General features: G+C 41.7%; 1 protein-coding gene across 2 annotated transcripts in view; it reads left to right on the forward strand.

The window, feature by feature from the left end:
* Positions 1–18176, forward strand: part of EGFL6 (EGF like domain multiple 6) — a 46217-nt gene that overhangs the window by 22230 nt on the left and 5811 nt on the right. For both annotated transcript variants that reach the window (XM_083500652.1, XM_083500651.1), the window contains 5 exons: positions 4183–4302; positions 5033–5152; positions 7230–7364; positions 8641–8763; positions 12063–12407. In XM_083500652.1, coding sequence (XP_083356778.1) covers positions 4183–4302; positions 5033–5152; positions 7230–7364; positions 8641–8763; positions 12063–12407 — 843 coding nt within the window. The remainder of the gene's footprint in view (positions 1–4182; positions 4303–5032; positions 5153–7229; positions 7365–8640; positions 8764–12062; positions 12408–18176) is intronic.

Consider the following 18176-nt stretch of genomic DNA (forward strand, 5'->3'; position numbering starts at 1 on the left):
CATGTTTTACTATCGGGCAGTAGGCAAAGAAGTGACAGCATAAGCAGAAGAGCCAAATCTCCCCTTGTCTTTTTTTCTTGTGCTTAAAAGCAGCTGCTGGAGGAAGTGTGACTTTTGGATCAGTACAGCAGCTGTGGAAAAATGGCCGCCCTCTGCGCCTGCCTTTTGTACTTGCCTTTTGCACTGTTTCCATGATTAAAGTCACCCCTTGACTGAAGCTGGTATTCAAAGTGAAGTAGGGGGAGAAATTTATACAGTGGTACCTCAGGTTACAGACGCTTCAGGTTACAGACTCTGCTAACCCAGAAATAGTACCTCAGTTTAAGAACTTTGCTTCAGGATGAGAACAGAAATTGTGCTCCGGTGGCAGCAGGAGGCCCCATTAGCTAAAGTGGTGCTTCAGGTTAAGAACAGTTTCAGGTTAAGAACGGACCTCCGGAACGAATTAAGTACTTAACCCGAGGTACCACTGTAATATGTATATCTGTGTGTATCCCCTGCTCTGTGCACCAGTTAAAGTGACACACAAATGCCCAGATGCCCCCAGTGCCATGGCTCCAATCTTCTTCATCTCCTTTTCATCAAAGGAAAGGATGTCAAGAGGTCTGATCATAGGTCTTGAATATATCATAAAGTTTGGCTTCTAAGTTTCATTTATTTGGATGAGAGAAATATGAGCATGTGACTAACCTTGGCTAGACTGCTGAATTGGAGCAAACGGCAATTCAGGACCTATACCTAGAAATGTGGAGCGAACATGAACGAGCTCAGTGTCTGCTATATGTGCCTCCCATTAGCTGCAATGGATTTTTACACTAGGCAATGCATGTGTGCACACACGGCAGTTTAAACTGGATTCAGGGCATCCCATAGGTGCATGTTTTTGCTTTGTCCTCATCTTTGTCCACAGCTTAACATTTCCAGTCAATTAATTCAGATGTTTCTGATCCGTGCTTAAGCGGGGGGTGGGGGTGGTTCTAATGAGTGTGGGTACACAGAAGTGAATTGTGTGGGTGTGACTTTTCAACATACGTGGTGATTTTTTTTTTCTGGGTGCTAACCCTAACCCGCGATGCGGGAAGCTCCCGTTGCTTGGTCCCTGCTCCTGCCAACCTAGCACTTCGAAAGCATGTCAAAGTTCAAGTAGATAAATAGGTACCGCTCCGGCAGGAAAGTAAACGGCGTTTCCGTGCACTGCTCTGGTTCGCCAGAAGCGGTTTAGTCATGCTGCCCACATGACCCAGAAGCTGTACACTGGCTCCCTCGGCCAATAAGGTGAGATGAGCGTCACAACCCCAGTCGGTCACGACTGGACCTAATGGTCAGGGGTCCCTTTACCTTTAACCCTAACCCTTTGTTTCCACTTGCTCATTGCTTGAGCTCTACCTATCCATTTTGTCTCCATCAGCACAAAGGAAAGGGTGTCACATGCCTATTACTGTTGGTTGTTGCTGAAGGTTCCTTGGCAGTGGAAAGAGAGAGAAAAAAGTTAAAACAGCTGTTTTCTGTTGAACTGCTCTTCTGCAAAACAGCTGTATTAAAAATAAAATTGGCTCGTGCAGGTACAGCAGATGGGGAAGGGGAACAAAAATACTGTCTGCAAATCCCTTTCTCCCAAATCGCTCTCCCTGTCCTGCCTTGTCCGTTTTGTATTTGTGTGTGAAATGTGCAGCTCATGTTCTTCTGAGCCACACCACAGCTTTCCGTGTTGGGAGGGAGCAAGGCTATGGAAAATGGAGGCACTTTGTGTCTTTGCCTGCCAGCCATTCTTCCCCTGGCAAGACACTCCTTTGTGGGTTGCCGGTTCTCTACCTGGTGGTGCTGGGTGGGACACACAAATATATATTTATTTTTGAAGCTGCTATTTTGCGTGAGTGTGTAATTTGGAAAAAGATGCTGCTGCTGTTTTGCCCACTGTGAAACATTAGCCCTGGTGAAACTTTATTACTGTGTTATTCCACAGACAAAACAGTTCTTTCAAACAAAAGGTGCGCACTCACAGGTAAGCAAATACCTGTGTGTGTACCCCCAATGGAGCTCAGGTTTCCACAACTTCTGGAGGCCACAGAATTAGTAGCTTGAGGGGAGAGGACAATGTCACTCAGCATGATACACCCCATAAAACACCACCCACTAGTATGGACAGGAAACACTGAGACAGATTTAAATGGAACACGCTGGGGGGGTGGTCAAAGCATGGATCCATGCTACACACATGTGCATTAACACCCTGGTGTGTGCACAGCCAAATTGTCCTCGCTCTTTTCTTTCCTCTCCAGTTTCCCTAGGGTAAGAGCTATTTAAATCTTCCAGTCAATATGTAGAGGCTGTGTTTTGCCATCTCAGAACTTTCTACAGTGGAAATAACACTCAAAAGTTATCTTATCCAAAGTGTCTGTCCACTCTAATGTAGAGGCTACACATAAGTGCCATCAGTTGCCAGAGCTGTGTGGTGGTTTTGCAGAGGCTGCATGTATTGCAAGGGCAATACATGTAAAACAATGCTGAGTTATTTTGTCTGTCTTGGGGAAACTTTTTCAGCCTGAAGGTGGATTCTGCTATGGGTGGTAGTACAGGGACTAGCAAATATCCTCCATCATCCAAGTAGAAAGTCAAAATAGCTCCTCAACTTCAAGAAGGCTTAGGGGATGTGGGTTAGGAAGGCATGTTGATTCCTCTCCACTAGTCTCTGGAAGCAGAGAGGTGTGATGAATGCAGCTGGGCCATGTCATAACAGAGGCTAAACACTTGGCCTGGGAGTTCTCCTGCCAGGAGTTTGGTGCGTACAGCCCTGAAACAAAGAGTGGCAGGATGAAGGTGGCTTTCTATCCAAAGTCCCATGGGTTCAATTCTCAGGCTCTGCAGCTACACCAACCTGGAGCTGGCACACAGCAAAAAATGGAAACTGCCTTTGGCGCTACATTCCACCCTGGCTGGCATGAGCTGGCATTGTTTCAAATGTAGTGGTGGCACCATGAATGCCAGCTACCCTCATTAGGACTTTTCTGCTTTGCCAAGCTTTATTTTCAGGTTATGAAAATTTGCTTAGGAGTGAACCTAGACCTCCAAATTTGCCAGATGGTTAAAACAAAGTATTTAAAACTCGCAAGCTGGCATTTCTTCATACCAGTTTCTCGTTACAGATTTAAAAAACATTTTTTAAAAAATTCTCTCTGTTTTTAAAAAAACAAAACACGAAAGGAAAACAAATAAAAGCATACCCACATTTGTAATCTCTGAAAATTGAATCCTGTCAATGTGTCCATCAGATTGAATTAAAGACTGCTTTTCTACATAAAAGAAATCCATGAGGAAATATAACTGACTGGTTAAGATCAATAGTAAAGGCCACTGGAAAGCAGACGATAAGCATTTTCATTGTTCTAGTAGCAAGGCAGTATTCCTGCCTATTCAGGAAGTATATAAACTTCAAAACAGAAAAGTTGATTTAGATCAATGATATAAAATTGATGCTTCAAGCTTGGCTTTAAATCATTGATTTACAATGGCTTAATAAATCATCCAGCCACAGCCAGGTAAACGAACTAACTTGTAAAAGAAATTTACATTTCTTGTTTTCAGTTACAGTGGTACCTCTGGTTACGTACTTAATTCGTTCCGGAGGTCCGTTCTTAACCTGAAACTGTTTTTAACCTGAAGCACCACTTTAGCTAATGGGGCCTCCTGCTGCTGCCGCGCAATTTCTGTTCTCATCCTGAAGTAAAGTTCTTAGCCCGAGGTAATATTTTTGGGTTAGCGGAGTCTGTAACCTGAAGCGTATGTAACCTGAAGCGTATGCAACCCGAGGTACCACTGTACAGATATTTACCATACCTAACTGAGAACCTCTGAGCTGTGGAGACAAGACTACGTGGCCATTCAGCATATACACAACAGTGTAGCAGCTGTTTTCTTTCCTCCCTTCCCAGTACAATCTATCTCTTGGTGTAAGACACTTCCCCAGATTCTGTCAGGTGTGGTGGGAACTTCCTGCTAGCGCTCCTAGCACACAGCCCAGCAGATGGTCTCCTGAATTCTTTCTTTCAAGAATCTGGCTCGCTCGAATCCTGGAGACATTTTCTCCATATGGGAATTTAAGCCGTAAAATAGCAACTGCAGCAAGCTATTTTGTTTTCTTCCAAAGATCTACAAACTCATTCCCACCCCCAATTATTTCTGCAGATATCAACGAATGCGGATTGAAGCCACGTCCTTGCGAGCACAGATGTATGAACACGCATGGCAGCTACAAGTGCTATTGTCTCAATGGGTACATGCTCATGCCCGACGGCACATGCGCAAGTAAGTGACGGATATTACACAAGATGCAGCACGTGAGATGGGAGTCAAGCCCATATTGTAACTAATCATGAAATAACCTGTGCCTCATAGTATGAAGCAGCTGGTCAATTTATACTGTTACGAGTTGGTGGTGGTGGTGGTGGGGAGTAGGCCGTATGCCGAGATGCTGGAATGCTTGGGTAAAATTTAAACAAGATCAGCATTAGGCAAGCTTACCAAGAAAAGGCCTATTTACATTACAGGTGCCACAACTGAAAAGGCCCTCTCACCAGTCACCACCTGCCTAAGCTCAGGTGCCTAACCTGGGACATACGATGAAGAACTGAAGGTTCATGCAGTCTCATGTGGTAGACATGGTCCTTCAGGCATGCAGGTCCCAACCAATTTAGAGATCCACAGATAGCTAGTATTACGTTGAACTATGCCCTGTGAAATGGAACAGCAACCCATTTAGCTGTTTTTAAAACTGGCGGTATGGTTTTGCCACAGCGGTTCCCACTGCCAAAGAGACAAACCACTTTTTAAATCAGAGGCTTGTATCTATTTGGCAGTAGGAATAGCAGTAGCCAAATAGCTAAGGTATGTGCTCATGTTCCTCCTTCTTCTTCTTTGCATGCCGGTGCATTAATGCTATTAGGGAAGAGATTTTAAGATCATTATCATCTGTTAATGAAACAAATCCTCTTACGCAGTTTTACCTATGGCTTTGTCAAGTAACATGTTTTCCAAGATTCCAGGAGCTGCGCCATGGTGAATTGTCAATATGGATGTGAAGAAGTGAAAGATGATGTGCGATGCTTGTGTCCATCGAGCGGACTTCAGTTAGCGTCAAATGGAAAAACATGCATAGGTACATCAGCATCCATTTATGCTCTTGCTGTCATTAGCACAACCATTCCAAGAATCCGGCCTGTGCTTGCTGAACACTATAGAATGGCTATACTTTTAGAGCAAGAGCGAGTAAACTTTTTGGCTTGGTGGGGCAGGTCCTTATCTGTCCCCACTCTTGCAGGTGAGCTTTGAAGCAGCACCATCTGACTTTCACACAAACAAATCGTGATGAATAAACAGGTGGTCTGGAACTGCCTGCAGAGTTTGGTGGGTTTTTGAAAGTCCCTAAAAACAAGTTTTTCTTCATGTTTTTAGACATCTGATATATCCACTCTCCAACTGCAGCTATGTGAGAAGCCCTGGGAGAAATGGTTTGGAGGTTTTATTCTTTTGGAAAGGGGATACTTCCTCGTCCCAATGGGCTCTAGGGATATTTTAGAACCTAGGTGAATCTTGACAAGCACAGGAAATGAACTTTTAGCTGTGATTACAGTCATTCATAACCTTTCAAGCAGCCTATTCATTAAACACATCAAACTGGAAGCATATCTCTGCAAAAGCCTGCTACTTTTGTCATGGATTTCATGACATGAGGGTATTTTTAGGCACTATAGAATGAACCCTTATGGATTCTTGGCTCAGCTGTTAAACAAGAAACATGCCACGGAAGGAAACACTGCTCCTCTTCTCCCAAATTTGTCTGTATAAATGGGATTATTACTGCCCCTGCCATCCTCCCATTGTTTAATTAATGTTTATTTGAGGCTTTTGTCCACAGCATAAAATCAGGAAACACAGTTGAAATCTAACAGCCAAGTTTCTCATGCACTCATGTTAGCTGTTTATGTTTGCATTTTCTTTATTTATAAAATACTTCACTATACTTGGAGCAAGAAAAATAATCCTATCTGGTTGGGAGTTGATGATTCCAAATTAAGGACTGCACTTTAAAATAATTATAGACATCTGAGGTTTGTAACTCTCTGCTGTATATGGCAATCGTTTATTCATAATGCATGCATTTATAGAAGGCGGGAATTCTAGCCAGGCATCCATGTGAACAGAGTGTAAATTGCTTTGTACTTTTTGTGTGCCCGTTCAAGCACTGATACAAGCTGTTTCTGTCTTGAGACAAGGAAAAGAGGGTAGTTCTTTCAAGCCTGGAAAGGAAGAGGGATGAGAGTAAAATAGAAGGGGGGAAGGACTTGTCAGGGTCCCAAACACTTCTGTTCTAAGAAACTTGAATGAAGCATAGGATAAGAATTTAATACATAACCTAAATTTACTAGGGACTAGAAAGCTTTGAACATTTGCTGCATAAATCAGTGAGATCAATGAATTTTGCTGAGAGTTCAGGTCCTGTAATAAAATAGGCATGCACCTGTTGGATATTTATTTATTATATGTATAGCCCACCTTTCTTCTTTGATGGAACTGAAGGAGGCATACAGTGGGGTTCCCAGGTATGGGCCAAACTTGCTTAGCTTCAACAAAGTTGCTATGCTATTGCGTGCCTTCACATCATAGCCTGGGTATTAGAACAGTGGACATGTGTTTTTCTTGGTATGTGATCTTGTGTCAGCTCTGAGACTTAACTACTAATTGACTTTCCAGAAATCAATCCTAACCAGCTGGCCGGGTAATACCTAACATTATTTACACAGCCTAAGAAAGAGGTTCAGAGATCTTAGGCAATAATTTAGGGTTTTTGCTGACTTCCATCTAAGACAGAATTTGGAACAAAAAATGGGTCTTGGGGACAGGTGAGGACTTGTTGAAATCCTCATGCTTACCCTGGTGTCTAACTATGTATGGCTTAGAGTGGCATGCATACAGGTGGAGCATCAGGGGACATATTATGGATGGCAACTATGCAGAAGGACTAGGTGGATTTCATCAGAAATTGGTAGGCTTTAATTAGGATAAGCAAAAGTCAAGCTGGATTCCAGAGATGGATTTTGCATCTCTCTAGTATGGGACATATCATTTCAGCATTAGTCATTTTATTCGCAGATGTGACCGTTAAGGGTTTGTTTAACCACGTTTATCCTGATACCTTTTCCTTGACCTTATCAGATTTCATTTTAATATCTTAGATATTAATGAGTGCTCCAGTGGGAAAGCTGTTTGCTCTTTCAACCGCAGATGTGTCAACACATTTGGAAGTTACTATTGCAAGTGTCAAATTGGATACGAACTGAAATATGTGAGTGGCCGATATGACTGTGTAGGTAAGAATTAGATTCTAGTTTTCCTCTTGTGTGTGTGTGTACACATGCACATATATGCACAGATTTTCCTTTTCTCATAAACCTGGCTGATTTTGGTGTATTTTCGACCTGTAGTATAAATTTTGCTTGTGCTTGTATAAACTAATGCCCTGGAAACCACTTTTGGACCACTTTTGGAACTTTATTGAGTCTCTACTACCTAGTGGCAAATAAATTAAAATAAACACCTCTCTTTATATATTCTCTTTCTAGACTGATACGTGGAACCTGTAACACAATATTACAGTGTATCCTCTCTCATGAAATGAGCACTTTCCTTCAGAGTCCCCACCACACTTTCCTGCTAAGCAGAACATTCCATTCCCCGATTCCTGCACCCAATATTCCAGTTTTATGTTTTCAGCTGTCACTCCACATTGAGAGGCTACTCAGTAAAGTGCATTCTCATGGCACTTTTGGGTGTGTTGGCTTCTTAGGTTTGGTTTTTTTAAAATTGTTGTACGTCTGCAAGCCTTGGGAATTCCTCCAACATGATATCGCTTCCTTATTTCTCATTGGCCCTGTTTTAGCTACAAGCTTGGTGGTACTCGCCACCGGAAGGAATGATGGAGCATTCCTTTGTATTGTAGCTTCATCAGAGAATAACATCAATAAACTATCAAGTCTAGGGAATCTAAACATTTGTTTGCCCCATGGATGTGAGCTTAATTTCTAATGAAAAATAGTTTCCAAGTCTGTTTTGATGCCATGTGGATGACTGCATACAAGACTTAACATCTGTACATGCATTTGTCCTGGCAGACAACACTTTATGCTTTGTAATTATTTTTGTTTTTAAAAAAATCAATAAAATTTGTAATTTTTTTTAAAAAAAGTTTGTTTAGGAATTCTCTGCCCCCTGCCTACTAGTTTTTGACCAAATGCTTATCCCTGTTAATGGTCTAGTGCCAGTCCCCAGAGTGATGTAAACAAGAGAAAGACAATAAATGGGCAGTTCGTTCAAATAGAATTTTTGAATTAATACTCATTTATTGTTAAGATCCCCTCCTTCTTTATATTCATTGACAAATGCAGTCTTTAACCATAGCACTTACAAAGAGGCTTGCCAACATTTTCTTCTGATACGGTTCCTGTGCTTGCATGACAGGCAGGAATTAAACAAGTGCAGCTTTTCTCGGGATGAAAATAATGTTTAATTTGTTTTAAATCTCTGACTTCTCTCTGTCTTCAATTATTTGTTTTCTCCTGCCTGCCCCCCCACCACCTATTCCTCTAGATACAAATGAATGTACTACACCTATACCTAAGTGTAACATCCATGCAGAGTGCCTCAATACTCAAGGATCCTTCAAGTGCAAATGTAAACCAGGCTACAGAGGCAATGGATATGAATGCTCTGGTAAGTGAAATTGATTGATTGATTCTAACACCTTTCTCAAACGATGGGAAGTTGGGACATTTTCAGAATGTACTATGTCTTTTTGTTTCCTATAAGATCCTGTGAACTGTTGACTGCTATCAGGAATCTGGTCAAGGGGCATCATTAAATTTCTCTTTTATGTTCTTTTCTTTTCTGACAGTTGGTCTAGAAATTTAATAAACAAATAACCAGAAATCCTGGTAAAGTGGGGAATTTGAGGTTGGGGCAGGAGAGAGAGATACTTGAAGGTGAACATGACCACAATCTTCATGTAGTTGCATAGGTTCAACTTATTTTATATTTGTTGCTTTGTTTTGTTGTTCTGGCTTTGGGAAATCAGGGGGGCATGACCCATAAGTGCATTTCTTTCTTTTGTATTTACTGTGAAATAAGAACAAGCCTTGCACTTTCACCATGGAAATGTGTCTTCAGTTCTTGTTAACTTTCCTAGTACAGGCCAGCCCAAGACATTTCACCACCTGAGCTGAACTACAAAATGTCCCCTTCCTCACTAGGGAAGAAGGTGTGAGTTCTGTCGCTTACATTGGCCAGGGCGGAAGGTGATGGGGTGGTTTTATCCCATGTTGCTGTGCTTTCTCCAGTCTGGTGCAGCGTAGAGACCCACATTTATCCCAAAACAATTGTTTTTGGAGAATTTCTTCAGTGTCATAAATAGTGCTTTTGGTTTCATTGAATACTGTATACTGAGCACTGATTTAACGATGCACACTGTGGAAATTTAATCCCACCTAAAGGGGGATTACAATTACAGTGTGAATATTAGCTCTTTCCACCTCATTTGACATACCTTTCCATAGTTCAGTCTAGACATGGCTTGCGTGATTGCCTGAGGAACAAACATTTTTACCGTGTCAAACTGATTTACCCTGCTAGAACCCAAGGTGGAAAAAAGCTGATTTGGTGGGGGTGGGGTGAGGATCGTGAACATATTGAACATTGGTTTCAGCCTATGAACTGTGGCAACTTCAGTGTTGTCTGGATCTGGCTGAGGAATCTGACATGAGTGGACCTGCAGGGATTGGATGTCCTAGATGAGGGCATCCAATCCCCCAAACTGAGCACCATGTCATGCCCCCTTGATTTCCCAAAGCCAGAACAACTTTGCTGCGCAGTAAGAATATTTCATTACTTATAGAAAGACTTCAAAGCAAGAAGTGCAAGCAGATGTTCTGGTTTGCTGGGCAGTCATTCTGTCTCGAAAACCTCAGCAGACTCTTTATTAAAACACTAGGGGTTTGCCTTTCTTATTGCTGAGAGGAAATTTGTAGGGAATTGGGAGTTTCAAGTCAATTTTTCCTTGCTGTACCCTGAATAAAGATTTCAGTGAACCATGTCGGTTAAATTTCACAGTGTACATCTTTTAACAAAACTCTGAGATGGAGGCATCTGGGCAAAACTAACCAGGAAATATTGTTCATAGGAAAGATTGAAACTGCAATACTGTTTCTAACTTTGCAGTTTCTAACTTGTTAAAAGACTGAAACTAAAGCCTCATAAGACTGAATGCTGTTACAATATGTGCCAACGAAACAGAACAGCCTTCTTTTGTTTCTGTCCTGGTTGATTGGGAAGAAATTATCTAACCAAGTATGTTAGACAAATATTCTCAATTTTATCTCTCTTTAGTAATACATATGGAGTATGATATAGGTTTGTAGCAGGTTATCTCCCCATACTACTGCTATTTTTGTTGTTTAGTCATTTAGTCGTGTCCGACTCTTTGTGACCCCATGGACCAGAGCACGCCAGGCACTCCTGTCTTCTACTGCCTCCCGCAGTTTGGTCAAACTCATGCTGGTAGCTTTGAGAACACTGTCCAACCATCTCGTCCTCTGTCGTCCCCTTCTCCTTGTGCCCTCAATCTTTCCCAACTGCTACTATTTAAACCCAAATGAGCCTATGTGAAATATCACATTTTCTATTTTATTCCCATGAATTACAATCATATTTTTCCCTGAACAGATGGGTCACAGACATTAGTCATGAGCAGAAAGGACATGTCTTGCTGTGCAGAAACTATCTGGCTTCTTCTCTAAACACACAAAGTTAAAAATATGACATAAGGTCAAATCTGTCAGCCACTGGAATAACTATATATTTGTCTTTTCAGCTTCATTTAATGGTCTTTCCCTGTTTTGTCAACATAGATGTTTAAGTCACAAAGCATTGCTTTTCTCACTAGCTTGGATGTCATTCTAGTACAAAGAACTTCATTGCAAGATCTTGGGGATTCAGGCCAGTGTGAATGTTACCCAGAGATTCCAGAGCCATATAGACTCAGAGCTGATTCTCATCTTAACCTCTTAATGAATCAAATCTGTACTGGTGGAATGCCTTCTGGATGCTATTACAGGCAAAGGTAGCTAGTAGGGATGGTTGAGAAATTCACTGCTTGTAAATTCTAATATGAACTGGCCTGATTTGCACCTCTTTAACTAATGTGCAGATTGGAACGTTGCTTTCCAACAGGTTTCATGCTTCTCTGAATGCTGCGACAGTACGTGCATCAAGATAAAACGTGTTTAGAAATGCATGTTTTGATTTATTTCTTTTTAATGCCAGTTTTCCTGCAGATTTTTAAACTGCACGGGTTACAGTGGAAACACGACAGAATGGACCTAATGAGTGGACAAATGCAGAAATGATACGGACCAGAAATAAGACTGATCCATACACCCATAGTAGCTGAGGATCGTTCCCAAAGCTTACTTTGGGAGACATAATTGGAAGCAGCTATCCATAGCTATTCCCATTGATCCCCATGGACTGTGGTCCTTGCTTTTTCGTGACAATTGGCAGGTTCCTGATAGGGAAGAGCAACTGCTGGGAATACTCCGCAGAATTTGTTATTTTCCTTTGTGACTGATTTGAGCTCTATGGTGCTTGACATCTGGCTGACCACAATACATGCTGATGAATTGTGTTTGACTTGTTGCTGACAAGTTATTCTGGCCCAGTGGTCAGACACAAAACTAAGAAATAGTCACTTACCTTTTTAATAGGATTGACAAAGAAAACATTCACCGCTGCCCAGGTCTTCTACTCTGTATACTCTTGGCTCTACATAGAGACATCTTTACAGATAATATACATTGCTTTGAATTTATTGTACTTCAAATACATTTTCAACATTGCCAACTGGTGTTTCATCATGTTGAGAAGCACTAATATTCTGCAAAAACCTAAAACCCTTAAAGTGTAAGCTAAGTCAAGCATATTTTGTGTTTTTTTGGTTCTCTACCCCATCCCCTGCTCAGTTATTCATGAAAACTATGTGAAAGACATTCCCAGAATCTCTGGAGTTGCCAAAGAGAAGCTCAAGAAGCTGCTTGTGCACAAAAACAGTGTGAAAAAGCATGGAGACATAAAAAATGTGATCCCAGAACCACCTGTGACCCCAGCTTCTAAAGTTCACGTAAGACCGTTAGACTACGAAGACGGTGTGCACACAGAAGGTGCCCATGGTGAACAGGGGGGAAGTACTGAAGATGTCAGAAGAGAAGGGAAAATAGAAGAGGAAGAGGAAGTTGAGAAAGGAGGAGAAAGGGAAGACCTTGAAAACCAAACTGGTCATGAGAAGAAACTTCGGGGAGATGTATTTTGTAAGTTTCACCTTTAATTCCCCCCACCCACCCCAATGTCTAAGATGATGTTGAATTTTGAGAAGCAGTTATTACCTTCTGTGGTGCAGTGAGGTTTTTTCCTTTTCTTGTTTCTTGTTTTATCAACAAAACCCAATTTCTACTCCACCATTTAATGCTACCATTTAATAGCACTTACCTTAACTTACCAAGAACCCTGATAACCGTGGGATATAGGAGTGAAACAAAGTCATTCCAATATAGGGTGGGATTCAACTGAGTTGTTGTGTGCTGACACAGAATTCCACTCACACAATGAGACTCTCCACCTCTCTGCCCTCATATGCCTCTCTGTGCCCCATAAATGTTCTCTGGAGGATTGGGGTGGGGGAAAACCTAGAACAGGGTATGGGGCTTGCAGGGGAGGAAATAAGGGAAAAGTCCCATTGTTGTGAGCAGATCTCATTCCCCCACACATACCCCACTTAGTGCTATGTTGAATTTCAGCCATAGCTGCTATATTTGACAAATATATTCATGCTTATTTATTACAAGATTATATAGTGCACAAGTTCGTGTGCTTACTGTGATATAGTGCTGTTTCTTTAAACTGGTATATGTTTTGTTACTTAAATCTGGCTTATTTTACACTACTAAACCAAGATAGCTTTGAGGAGCCTTATCAAAAGTATCTTGCCTGATTGCCCTTGCCCACTATAACTGAAGACTTTTGTTAAAGCCCCTGTTTCAACCTTTACGGACCTATTAAATGCAAGTATGTTTTTCCTGTCCTATCCTAGAGTCTTCCACTGGCTCTCCTACAAGACACCAGCACCTAGCATTCCAAACTGCCTCTCACTTCTTCTCCCTCAGCACTGTAGACCAGACATTGCCCACCCCTGCTATACAGCCTCTGCAGACAGAATGAGACATGCATGCAGTGTGCATCTAAGCCCTCAGTGCAAACATATGGATACCAGTCTGTCCTGCTACCCCCACTCGTGCATGCAGTAGATCAGGAAGAGAAACCAGGTTTGCAGGACCTGAATTGGCTATGCAAACTGCACGGTTGGCTTCCACGTGTAAACTTGGGGCTGTCCTTGAAAGAAAGATGTGTGTATCTTTTCTCAAAACACTTCCTTTGCTTCTAGTTTAGTTGGAAAGCACTAAATCAGTGGCCATGACAATCTGTCATGCAAGCCCACCCTTATTTCACTTAAATCCTCAGGATTTCAAGTTGCCATTTTATTCATATGTGTGTGGTGGCTTTTTTAAAGTGAACCTTGTTTGGCATAGAATCAGCTGTTTCGTTTTTGTGATGCACAAACTGTTTTTCTTTCTGTCTATACTAATTATATTTCTTTTGCTTGAAAACATCCAAATGCCCACATCACTATAACAAAACACAATCTGGATAAATGAGATTGTTTGAATCGCGGCCTTTAAAATCCTTTTAGTGTTGGTGCTTTAGAGCATAGTTAGCTTAAACAAATAAGGAAACAGTTTACAATACATGCCTTTGCTGTTTTCAAATATTTGTTGATTGACTTTGCATGTTGATTGGACCAGGATAAACTCAGGGGGACTTATGATCCTCATTTATCAAAACTAGGCAGACAATAAGATATTTAATGATTTCTCAGCGATTGCAATATGTTTCTTTGTTGACATATACCAAGCAGGGAAGGGGGATCAAGAACATTTATTTTTGCTCGGTTCTCCTCCAACAGCATGTCATAGAGTGGCCCTTTTGGATAATGCTATGGTTTGGGTTACATGCAAAAGCGTCAGGTTCATATGCTACAGCTTCTCATCTTCGTCCTCCTCTGGTATGGCCATGAAGAGAAGATCAGAAGCTTTCTCTTCTACTTTTAAAGTAACTGACAGTCCCTTGTATTCAAATGTGGGAAACCTGCTTAGTTTAAACTAGCTTTCCACAACCTGATACCCTCTAGATCAGTGTTTCTTAAACTTGGGTCTCCAACTATTTTTGGACTACAACTCCCATCATCCCGAACTAACAGGGTAGTGGTCTGGGATGATGGGAACTGTAGTCCAAAAACAGCTGGAGACCCAAGTTTGGAAAACACTACTCTAGATGTTTTAGAATACTGTTCAGCTCCTATTGGCCAGGCTATTCTGGCTGAAGCTGATGGGAGCTGTAATCCAAAAAATCTGGAAGACATCAGGTTGAAGAAGGCTTGTCTAAATTGGCATATGATCCTGGCCTGCTCAGTAAAAATCAGCCAGAGTCCCCCAAACTCTGATTAGATTAGATGAGTCATGACTGCACCAAAAGATAAAGGTGAAGGATACTTGTGAATCCAAAGCTTGAGCACCTAATGTTAAGCCATAGTTTAGAGCAGGGGTCTGCAACCTTTAAGACAAAAAGAGCCACTTGGACCCGTTTCCGAAGAAAAAACGACAACTGGGAGCCGCAAAACCATTGCGACATTTAAAACAAACATATCTCCGGAGCCACGATCTGACAGCGGGCGGGAAGGTGACGTCGGGACGGTGCGTGACTAACGCACGCACTGCCCCCATGCGACGTCACAGCCAGTACAGCGCCCACCACAGTGAGGAGTGTCGGGGCGCACAATGCGCCTCCTCCCCTCGCTAGTATTCGCCCCGGAGCCGCGACAAAGATGTAAAAGAGCCGCATGCGGCTCCGGAGCCGCGGGTTGCAGACCCCTGGTTTAGAGTCACATCTGAACCAGGCTCGTCTCCTCATGGTTTTGTGACATAAGAAGGAGCTGAATTTTGGTGAAGCTGTGAGGAGAATTTTGGAAGTTTTTACTTTTGTTTTAGATTAACCACATATTGTGGTTCATTTTAGCTATAGTTTGTAGAAAGTTGCTTCAACCCTTCAACAATCTGGATTGTTTAGGGATGAAAAAACACACCAGGGGAGGGAATGGGAGGCGAAGCCAAGGCTTATTCTCATAATGCTAAACCATAGTTTAGTGTTATGCCTGAAAACAGGCATTGTGTGTCCATAACGCTCCTAGCAGCTGCCAGAAACATGTGGCAGGTACTTGAGTTGGCGCCGCACAACTCAAAGCTAAGAACTGAAACACATATTATGGTTGCCACAAGGAAGCTGCCTAAAATGATCTCAGAGCCAATCATCCCAGCCAAAAAGAAAGAAAGAAAGAAAGAAAAAGAAAGAAAGAAAGAAAGAAAGAAAGAAAGAAAGAAAGAAAGAAAGAAAGAAAAGGTTTCCTCTCACCCAGTACAGTGGTACCTTGGGTTACATACACTTCAGGTTACATACGCTTCAGGTTACATACGCTTCAGGTTACAGACTCCACTAACCCAGAAATATTACCTCGGGTTAAGAACTTTGCTTCAGGATGAGAACAGAAATTGTGCTCTGGCAGCGCGGCGGCAGCAGGAGGCCCCATTAGCTAAATTGGTGCTTCAGGTTAAGAACAGTTTCAGGTTAAGAACGGACATCCAGAATGAATTAAGTACTTAACCCGAGGTACCACTGTATTTTAAATTTAGGCCCAGCAAAGAAAATGGAGCTCTGCTATGACAAGTGAAGACACATTCTAAGATTTCTTCCTTACATGACTCAAATTAACCTTTTGAACGAATGAATGCTCCTTGCAGAATTCGTACATTTATTGCAACTCCAATCTGTCGTCTGGGACAGCTTTCTTACCATAAATTGGCAGTGTTCAGTCCTATGTCTCTCTCTTAAAAAAACAGCAACTAATACACAGCATAGTAGGCTCCCATTATCACTAAATTATGGTATTTCCATAAGTAAAAGTTGCACCAAAAACCAGCTTTGTACAGTTGTAGTGGATGCATGAGGTTTGATCAAATGCATTTTTAATGGTGTGGGTGAGATCTGGGCGGCGGGGGGGGGGCAGTCTGTAATGACTCACTGCTCTGGTTATTGTATGCTAAAATACTGCTTTATCGTTCTTATATCATATTCCATTGAAGTGTCTAATTTATATTTATTTACCTGCTGAAGTGCCAGAGAGTGTTACAAAGTAATTTGACCAAAGCTCTTCCAGATGGTGCCCTAAAGATTTATTCTGTGCTGTGTTTGTCATCCCAATCTTGTGGTTCCTCAGATGTTTGGCCAAAATGACCTCCTCTTTAGTTGATGCCAAGAACGTACAGAAATCAGGCAGCAGGAAGCACTTGAATGGAACACAAATCACCATCCGTGGTGATTAATAACAACTACTGGGGTCACTGGCACAGTTGATCTGAACTTTACTGTTTCAGGAGTAATTTCTGGTTTCACCTTCAGATATGTCCTACATGCAAACCCTTCATTAGCACTGCCACTAGGCCTTGATACTCACAGGCCCCCAGGCTTAAGGCAGCAACTTTTGGCACAAGCAAGGGCTCAGATATGCTCACTGATATACATTTTCTTTTGCCTTCAATAGTGCCCCACATGTCATATCTTTGAGTTTCAAACTGAGCATCAAAAACAGCTTGTGGGGAGATGTTGCAGAGAGGAGGAGGGAATGTTTGCTATTTGAGAATAATTAATCCAAACATGCCAAGTTGTGCAGTTCTCTGGATTATATCCATAGTTTCTAAGGAACATTTTGGCTGAAATTCTGCATAAACAAGTCTTGAATCCCAGCAACATCAATAGGATTTAAGCAACCTAACTCTTATGCTTTAGATGGAACACCAAACTGTGGTTTTGTGTTATGCATACAACAAACTTTGGTATCATACCTTCTCCATATTCACCTTGAGTGCTGCAGTTTCTTAATTTACTTTTGGATTCTAGGCATGGTTTGCATTACAGTGGTACCTCGGGTTGCATACCTGAGAAATAGGACCTCGGGTTAAGAACTTTGCTTCAGGATGAGAACAGAAATTGTGTGGCGGCAGCAGAAGGCCCCATTAGCTAAAGTGGTGCTTCAGGTTAAGAACAGTTTCAGGTTAAGAACGGACCTCCGGAACGAATTAAGTACGTAACCAGAGGTACCACTGTACATTTGAACCCAACAAGCTATGCCTTCCTCAAGCCATAGTTTGTCTGTACTCTAGAACCACAAACTGTGGTTGGTGATCCTGGATTGCAGGCAGTCTTAAGTTTTGACCAAACCATAGTTTGCCCGATTCAGATGAAAAAGCAAGCTATGCTTTGCTGAGAATCCAGAAATAAGAAAATTGCTGTTAATGAGGAGGAGGAGAAAAAGAAGCATGCAAACCCCCAGGCTCAAACCTGCTCATGCAAAAAAAGACACACAAAACCCCCCACAAAACTATGGTTTGGCATTATGTCTGAACCAAGTCTACATTCAGGGTTGCCGTTGTACCTATATCATCAATCAAGATTCTTCTACAGTTGTTCAGAAACTACAGTTAGGCATGCCAGCAAATTGAGGTATAAAATATCGTCAACAAGCAAATTTTCCTTCATTTGAAAGCATTCTGTAATTCAGAAGGAATAATTAATTCTGACTGGTGGTGTTTCAGTTATCTCCCCTACCCCCACCATGTGAAGTGAACTTAGTATCTCATAGTTAAGTCACTTTCCAGTTTAGTCATAGCTCTTTCCCTTACCTCATACAGTTATATGAAATAAACACTTTTTTAGAGGCTTACACATTTGATATACTTCCTTCTAATTCAAGTAACAGAAGTCTAGGTGATTTAAACCATGGTCTTAGTAACGTGAATCTTGCAATGATATTAGACAAGAGAAGCTTTTGGCAATACATTATAGTCTATACAGTATTTCCTGGATCATCTTTCCTACGTTCTGTTGAGCATATTTAACTGCCTTGAGGGTCTTAT

This window comes from Podarcis liolepis, assembly GCF_965112155.1.
Source record: "Podarcis liolepis genome assembly, chromosome: 4".
NCBI lineage: Eukaryota > Metazoa > Chordata > Lepidosauria > Squamata > Lacertidae > Podarcis > Podarcis liolepis.